General features: G+C 33.7%; 2 protein-coding genes across 2 annotated transcripts; one reads left to right on the forward strand and one right to left on the reverse strand.

The window, feature by feature from the left end:
- Window positions 1-473: 473 nt before the first annotated feature.
- LOC139891345 (inactive beta-amylase 9-like) lies at window positions 474-2,635 on the forward strand. The gene is made up of 3 exons (XM_071874305.1): window positions 474-819; window positions 934-1,416; window positions 1,679-2,635. The coding sequence occupies exons 1-3, from the start codon at window positions 595-597 to the stop codon at window positions 2,138-2,140; spliced, it is 1,170 nt and encodes a 389-aa protein (XP_071730406.1). The 5' UTR covers window positions 474-594; the 3' UTR covers window positions 2,141-2,635.
- Window positions 2,636-3,622: 987 nt separating this feature from the next.
- On the reverse strand, window positions 3,623-8,263 carry LOC139891346 (uncharacterized). The gene is made up of 10 exons (XM_071874306.1): window positions 8,136-8,263; window positions 7,908-7,988; window positions 7,567-7,653; window positions 6,803-6,849; window positions 6,518-6,575; window positions 5,821-5,935; window positions 5,593-5,699; window positions 4,451-4,785; window positions 4,131-4,320; window positions 3,623-3,917 (listed from the first exon to the last, which is right to left on the reverse strand). Exons 2-9 carry the CDS (start codon window positions 7,960-7,962, stop codon window positions 4,132-4,134), a joined length of 993 nt encoding a protein of 330 aa, XP_071730407.1. The 5' UTR covers window positions 7,963-7,988; window positions 8,136-8,263; the 3' UTR covers window positions 3,623-3,917; window position 4,131.
- Between the last annotated feature and the right edge of the window lie 646 nt (window positions 8,264-8,909).

An 8,909-nucleotide genomic window follows, 5' to 3' on the forward strand; every position in this document is an offset into this window, starting at 1 on the left:
GAGATTACGTTATTTTGAACTTTATGGAACTTGTTTATATTGTTTTTTTGGAAAAGCCAAGATATTATTAATACTATAAGAAAAATTACAAGAGATACACGATCCTACTTGTTTATATATTAGAAACTACATGTTTTGATTGAGTTATTTTGACTCATTCGTTGTTAGTGTTCAAAATTCGTCATTGAATTGAATTGAAGCGATGACCTCAATACTAGTAAGCCGATGGCGACCTTCTTTTTCATGTAACCAAGTCAACAATGACTCCACTTTTTTTCTGGTTATATTTTGCTCCATAAAACAAGAGTTTGCTTGGTAAGATAGGAAGATTATTCAGAACCACCGGTGAACACTCATTAGCCGAGTGAATTTGTATGCGGCTCAAACCTTTGCTTCTCTAAAAACATGACACGTGGCATACGGCCACTTACACTTTCATACTGGGTATATATACATTTCTCACTTTCTTTCATCCCGTTAAATCAAATCATCCATATCTCTCTAATTAAACCCTAAAATTCCATTATCCAAAACCAATTTATCCAATTACGTTTCAGTTTTCAGCAGAAAAGCTCAAATTTTTACTTTACCCACATGGAGATGTCATTGATTTCAAGCAAAATTTGCCAATTAGGCATAAATCTTACTAATAATAATTTAATGATCATAAGTCCATCTACCACTAAATTGCAGATGGGTTCTGGTCAAATATTAAAAAGCTATAATCTTTCTGTTAGGGTTTCAGCTCAATCCGTTTCTTATTCTCAATCTGCTGTTCCCGCCAAAGCATCTCAAGAACATATTACAATTTCCAATCATGTAAGTTGTTATTGATGTTATCTACTTAACAGTAGTAGTTTAAATGTTCAGTCATATTGTTTTGTAGAACACTTTTTTAATGTATGTATGGATGGATACTTGTTGAATGTGCAGGAAGATGGTGTGAAGTTATATGTTGGATTACCTATGAATTCTGTTACTGAATGTAATGCAATAAACCATTCAAGAGCAATTGCAGCTGGACTTAAGGCTTTAAAGTTGTTAGGAGTTGAAGGTGTTGAGCTCCCAATTTGGTGGGGTGTTGCAGAAAAAGAATCAATGGGGAATTATAATTGGTTAGGTTACCTTACTCTTGTACAAATGATTCAAGAATCAGGTCTTAAACTTCATGTGTCCCTCTGTTTTCATGGATCCAAACAAGATAATATCCCACTCCCTAGTTGGGTTTTGAAAATCGGTGAATCTAAACCCGATATCTTCTTTACTGATCGGGCTGGAAAGCGTTATGATGAATGTTTGTCGTTTGGTGTTGATGATCTTCATGTTTTCGATGGCAAAACTGCTATGCAAGTTTATAAAGGGTTCATCAAAAGCTTCAAGACATGTTTTGCTTCGTATATGGGGTCCACAATCACTGTAAGAACCTTAAAGTTTTGATCTTTTTCAATTTTTTTTTTTTTTTTTTTTTTTTGAAAGGCAAACTCTCACACACACCATTAACACGAATATTTACAACCACTAATATGTCCTAAGTGGGACATGAACCCTCAAGTTGGAGGGCCACCACGATACCGCTGGTACAAATGCCCTTTGGTATCTTTTTCAATTTTAACATATAGGATGATGAAATCTTGAATTCTTGAAACGAGTGTTGAATTATGTGCTGAATCATTTGCAGGGGGTGACAATTGGTATGGGACCAGATGGTGAGCTTCGTTATCCGTCTAACCATGATCAAATCAAGAGTAAAGTTGGTTATGGTGCAGGGGAGTTTCAATGTTATGATGAAAACATGATGCAAAATCTGAAACAGCATGCCGAAAATTTTGGAAACCCTAATTGGGGACTTGGGGGCCCACATGATGCACCAAGTTACTACCAGCAGCCTATTGCTGACACTTTCTTTAAAGAAGGTGGATCATGGGAGAGTTTTTATGGTGATTTCTTTCTTTCATGGTACTCGAACCAGCTCGTATCTCATGCTAACCGAATGCTATCGTTAGCTAAATTGTCTTTTAGCGACACTACAGTTATGGTGTTGGGTAAACTGCCTCTTATACATTCATGGTACAGAAGCCGGTCCCATCCAGCAGAGGTAATAGCAGGGTTTTATAGTACGATTAACAGAAACGGATACTAAGAAATCGCAAAGGTTTTTAGTGAAAATGGGTGTAGAATGATCTTGCCAGGAATGGATCTTTTGGATGAACAACAGCCGAATGAGTTGTTTTCGAGTCCCGAGTTACTTCTCGCAGACATAACAGATTCTTGCAGAAAACATGGTGTCGGGATTTGTGGTCAGAACTTGCGTGTTGCAGATAATGCGAAAAGTTTTGAACAAATTAAGAAGAATTTAGTTGGTGAGAATGGAATTGATCTATTTCTGTACCAGAGAATGGGTGGTGAATTTTTTTCGCCTAAAACTTTCGCTTTGTTTTCGGCGTTTGTTAGGAGTTTAAATCAACTGGAACTTGATTCAGATGATTTGGGTGTAAATGAACAAGGTGCTTTATATGTACCTGGTAAAAACAGAACACTCCAAGTTGTATAGATTTGTTATGATGTTTACTTTGGAAACTTGTATATTTGTATGTGAATCATAATCCAATATTTTAAATTCTTGAAGGTGTTATGAGTGTGGATCTTTGTATAGTTGGTTATATTGTAGGTTTGATCCATTTGTTAATGGTAGTAAAAGTAATTAAAGGTAGTTAATTTGATGTTATCCTTTTCCTTCTCCATATTGTATTTACTCTGGTGTAAATCATGTTATTCTTTTCTTCTCCATATTGTAGTTAACAAGGCCTAAAGGGTGGTTAAAATTGTTCATTTTGACCTTATTGTAAATCAGGTAACTTAAGCACCTATAAAGTCCCAAGTTGGCTAGCTGTAAAAGTAGGATCAAAATAGTGCATACCTCGATGCAGTTATCGAATGATTGCTTGTTGTTGAACATCATGCGATTTTGGTTAAAGTTCGTGTTTTTGTTGTTGACCTTTACCTTAGAATGAAGTCATCGTCACACAAAGTAGTGTGATTAGACAATCAATACATAGCAAATTCAGTCATCACGCAAACAATGTTGAAAAAGGCACAAGACGGGATCGAGACGGTCAGGAGCTTAAAGGGTTGAGACGGGGTCGAGATAGACATTGACCAACGTTGACATTTATTTATATAAATATATATTTATATATACATATTTTAAAGCTAAAAACTAAAAATTCTACCTATTAATTACTATCACTATTAAATTATTACAAAAAAATCAAACTAAAATACGACAATTTTTACTGATTTAACAAACTTTTCCAGACTCCGACCCATCTTTGGACCAATAGTCACCAATTTGTACTTTTGACCGAGACAATCGAGACGGAGTCAGGACAAGCTAGTTGTTTGCAACCATGCACGCAATTAAAAAAGTAGACACTTGATGGACTTTAAACATCATTCGACTTACCTATAAAGATTTAAGCATCACATGGTTCAAGTAAAATGAAATAGAAGGCTGTGGTTATCCAAGAAATATATGATAATATTCTGATGTGTTTATGAACATCAATATTGCAAAAGAGTAAAAGACCGATGAACTACCATTCATAATGAGTAGCCACTCGGTCATAAGTATAGTACTTTGAAAGCAAACGAAGATTACATTTGTCATCTTCATTGTTCGAACAAAATAATAACATTGGTAGAGGATTTATACATCATTGTAAGATGACAAAACACAAGTTTGAATTGGTTCGTTCCAATGCCATTCTAGATATGAACATTTGTTTCCCATAGTTTTGCATGACAAGTTAGAATAATATGATAAAGAAATAATGACCTCGGCTACCAAAAAATGTCCTTAGTGGCTGTACAGCAGGAGCATTGCCGCATTGTTTGTCCTAATAGATGTCCCCATGACGCTACAATGACATGGCAAAACGGGTGGGTTAGGTAATATGAATTGACAGTTGCATTTTCAGATCTTTCTGACTAATTTTGTGTTATCTTATGTTTAACAGAAGTCTTATTTGACGTCTAATATTATAAACTAAAAAAAGTTAGGAGTATTAGTTATGATTGATCAAGGATATAAGAGAAAATATAAGATATCAAATGAGGTTCGTAAAAGTTACCCTAATTTTCATCAGCAGGAAGTATATCGCTTGCTAAACTTTCGATAGTTGTTTTAGGTCCTACTTCATTATTCACAATAAACTGATCAGGGAAATTCAAGAACTTTCTAAATTCGTCTGAATCGGCTTCCGAACTCTTCGATGGAATCGTATCAGTATTTTCCACCATATATGGGACATTCTGGCCTATCTATTCTCACCCAAAAAAAAAAAAAAAAAAAAAAAAAAAAAAAAGATATATAAGACAACTAGAAGATTTGTATCAATACAACAACATGAAATAGAATGGTATACAACAGAAAAAACAATATATGGCATACCTTTTCAAGTTGGTCATCAATTTGGTTGTAGTGAAAATTACCATTCGTCGATGGCATAATGTTATTATAACTGTCTGAGAATTGGATATTGGTTAAGCCATCATCATCAAGTTGTTGTTTATAGGATGTTCTGTAGTACATGTTTCTTATTGCAGATCTGAGCCGTTGATTTCTTTGAGAATAGTAAATCTTAGTAGCAAGTGGAGCTGGGTCATTCAGCATTCTTTTCCTCCCGTCATTTTGTACGTTATCGAGTTTTGTAGGATTTTGATGACTAGTGACATTATCAAAGTTTTTCACACTTCGTTCACGTGTTTTATTTTGGAACTGTCTACCTGCAAAGTAAGTTTTTAATTACATTACAATAAAGATAAAAATGGGATATGATTTCAAGTCTTGGCTGACTAGTCGGTTTGGTTACTAGCCGTCCGATTTCACCCAAAAGCGTCTAATAAGTTGATCAACGCTAAAAAGCCGGGTCAAAGTCAGTGAAAGTCGGTCTGAGTCTGGGCTAAGTCAGTCAAAGTCAAGGTTGGTCAAAGTTAGTCAAATTTTTACTAATATTTTGTATACTTAGATTTTGTGATCTATACATATATGTCTGATACATTTATGCCTAATATACATATGCTAAATATATATCACTAAAAGTCAACGTCTGACTAGTCCCCAACTCGACCCCGAAACTTGAACCCACAACCTTTTGGTTGGAGCGGTTACCTCGATTCCGCTAGACCAATTGCCACTTGGTTACAACTTCGGGGTCTTGCCTTAAAAAAAATGTTGTACCCATAATTCTATTGTGTGAATCCAGCCTTAAAATTTTCGACTGTATGTAACAAATTTTCAAATATTTCAATTGTATTCGATGACTTGTTCGTCAGGTAGCGGGCAACTTTTGCTAACATGGCAGCCGTATAAAATGCTTTTTATCTTTACCTACAGGGTGGTATTATATGCATATTTACTTGTACATAAACAAAAGCAATATTGGAAAAATGTAAAGAAAAATGCCACCAAATAAAAATGCATTACTTTTGTGCAAGATTAGAAGATTTAAAAGATGCGAACCAAAGAGAGCCACCACCAAAAATAATATAAAAATACCTCGATAAAACATCAGTAACGTGAAAGAAATATACCTTTTGCTTGTGTTGGAAATGAAGTTTCCTTTAGACTTTGTTCTTTAGCGTGAAATTTTGAAGCAGCAGAAGCATTACATCGTTGAGGCTTACCAACTGGTGCAACTTGTGCTATCTTCAAGTTAAGTTCATCAAATATGTTTTTTGTAGATTCATGAAATCAAATGAAAATTTTGTTGTGTAGATAACGACAAAATGTAAGTACTAGTAATAAAAATTCAGAGGATATTAGTAGTATTATATTGTAACTTCTTCCGCTCTTTTCTTGGGGGTTTCTTTTGCACAGCAACAACATCGGTCTCTTTTGTACTGTCTACTAATGAATCTAATGACTTACAAATCTCTGTAAATATGACAAAAAATATGAACATATTAAAATCTTAAGTTTAAGTTTAGCATGAAGTGATGTTGTAAATTAAGTTACTTTTTGTTCATCACTCTCTCGTATAACATATGTAACAAGGTTGTAAAAGTCACGAGTCGGGGATTAGTCGGTCGGGACCTTGGAGGGACGAGTCAGGCGTTGACCAACTTTGACTTTTACTAATAACTAAATAAAGGATATATATATATATATATATATATATATATATATATATATATATATATATATATATATATATATATAGGGCACAAAATTTAATTTTAAATAATATAAAAAATTTGACCAACTTTGACATTGACTGACTTTGACCCAGAATTTACCCAAATTCTTAGCGTTGACTATTTTTTATGAGGTTTTGGGCAAAACGGGGCGGATTAGTCCCAAACAGATGCGTCGGCCGACTCAACCAACTTTTACAACAATGATATACAACTATAAACATGTTACAACCATAAAAAGACCATTAACGGTTATGATGAGACCATTAACAGCTAAAATCAGACAATACATAACTTTAAAGAATTTAAAAGACAAGGTTACCTGCATGAGTTGCATATTGGCTATTCTTCACTGGCCTCTTGCAAGAATTGCAACGAACCTGCAAATTAATATTTGAAAATCAAGACGAAATGCATCAGAAATATAAATGAAAATGACCCAACTGAAAGATGCATGCATTTGGAAAGTTGTAGATAAACAATGGTGAAATCAATGAGTTTACGGTGTTTTCCATATAAAAAAGGTTAGTTAATTTTTTATTCCCCTGAGCAGAATATGAAAATAATCAGAAAATAATTCTTGTAAGAAACATGTTTGGAACCTCACCAATATCAATGGATCCATCATAGGCCTCAAACCAAATACATGCATATCTGCATTAGGCCACAACCATGAGATGAATGGTGAGTATATACACATATTATAGTTTAGTTAACATTATATTTCAAATAATAGAAAATAGTATAGTATGGTATACCATGACTCAGCATAATGCATATAGCTACTAAAGATACAGCCTTTAACCATCTCAAATGGACAACCGCGACAAAATTCAAATCTTGATAACAACCTCCTCGACAAACTTGATTAGTTATAACTTATGAACACCACTAATTACTCACGGGTTGACTTTCCACCACTAACTTATCCATTATATATTATATATAATACATATGTGATACCCAAAATTCAGCATTTTCTGAGACATCACAACCAAATAGCCGAAACACATTGCATCTAACACATATTCTTATGCTCTATAAATATCATATATGAAGGCTTACATTCACAATTCTAATACTTGTAGCATATTATTCCTCAGAATGTGAAATGTTTTCAAACACATTAACAACGTCCCACTTCTTCTACTTGAGTGATTTCATCGTTTATTTAATGAAATTTAAGCAAAAAGTATCTGTCTGTTGTAACAAAACAAAGTCCAACACATTTCTTTCGTTTCATGACACAAAATACAACAATATCAGCAAGATCATAATCTAGCATTATGCTATGACATCTAAATACTCCGTAGTAAACTTGACACGAAATCTTTTTGCAAAGGCCAAATAAGTAAAATAGGCAAATTTTACCTTCTTCATCTAGCAAATTTAATTCATCTGCCTCTTTAAGTTCCCTTTGAATATACTGAGCTGCTAACTTCCAACTCCCTACATTATCTGTCAATTTAACAAAATTACTAACTTTAACCAGATACTTTAAATTATTATCACATTTATGCCCTAATATGTGAACATCAGTTAAACAGCCTTCAAAATATAAAATACTCTATATATATGTAAATTATTATGAATTACTAACCAAAAATCACATTTACACAACACAACATTGAAATTTTTAAAGCTAGTGTAATAATGTTAAAGGTTAAAAAAGAAATAATCAATATTATTATTCTTTTAATTCTTGTTTTTACCTGACATTATATGTGAGGTGGTTGTCATATGGCCACCTGCAAGGGAGCATACCATTGAATCAAACTCAAATTACCTGTAAGCTGAAAAAAAAAATGATAAAAACAAACTGTAAGATTACAAACACACATTACCCATGATTAAAAATGTGAACTTTATAACGAAAATTCATCAAAAATGTAAAACTCTATAAATAAAACAAACTAACAATGGTTGTAAGGAGCACGTACGGAAATATAATTGTGTGTTTTTTGAGTTATTGGGGGTATGCATTTTCTGAAAGTAAAAAATTGCAAAAGTTTTTGGTTTTATTTTGGGGATTTTGGTTTACAAAAGATGAAATTGAAATCAAATTACGTTTTCGGAGTTATTTGGTGTTTAGAATGATGACAGGGTAACTTAATTTTAATGTACGTCCCTAAAGTTATGAAATATCGTGCATCTTTCACCAAATCAACCGAACGGTCCGAACTATTGCAAGTAAGTTGTTTCAACATTTTGTTTAAAATAGTTAGGTGGTGTTTGTTTTTTTAATTGAAGACCTTATTATTGCTTATGTCTGCGGGTGGGAAGACGTTTTCATTTAAGACGGTTTGTTTTTTCGAAGACATAATACAAAATAAGATCTGCAAATGTCTTCAATTTTGCAGCTCAAGAATATAGCTTCCAAACATAGAAGACATTTTCATATTTATTTTGTACAGCAACTTTTATCTTCCACTCTTTCACCACCAACAATCCCACCTCCACCTTTGAAGAGTGACACCCTTCTGGACGCACCACCTCTGGTGCCGGCGACACCACCACTACGACGGCACCACCACTATGACGGCAGCACCTCTGGCTGTACACACTACATCGACATCATCTCTCTTGCTCTTTTAATTTGTTTTTGGGTTTGATTCTCATTTGGGATAACATCTCTATTTGAGTATTGTTATTGTAATAATCTATGTTCAACCATCTGTATTGAGATCTGAGTAATAAGAATTTTTTGATTTGAG

Source organism: Rutidosis leptorrhynchoides, chromosome 2, assembly GCF_046630445.1.
Source record: "Rutidosis leptorrhynchoides isolate AG116_Rl617_1_P2 chromosome 2, CSIRO_AGI_Rlap_v1, whole genome shotgun sequence".
Taxonomy (NCBI): domain Eukaryota; kingdom Viridiplantae; phylum Streptophyta; class Magnoliopsida; order Asterales; family Asteraceae; genus Rutidosis; species Rutidosis leptorrhynchoides.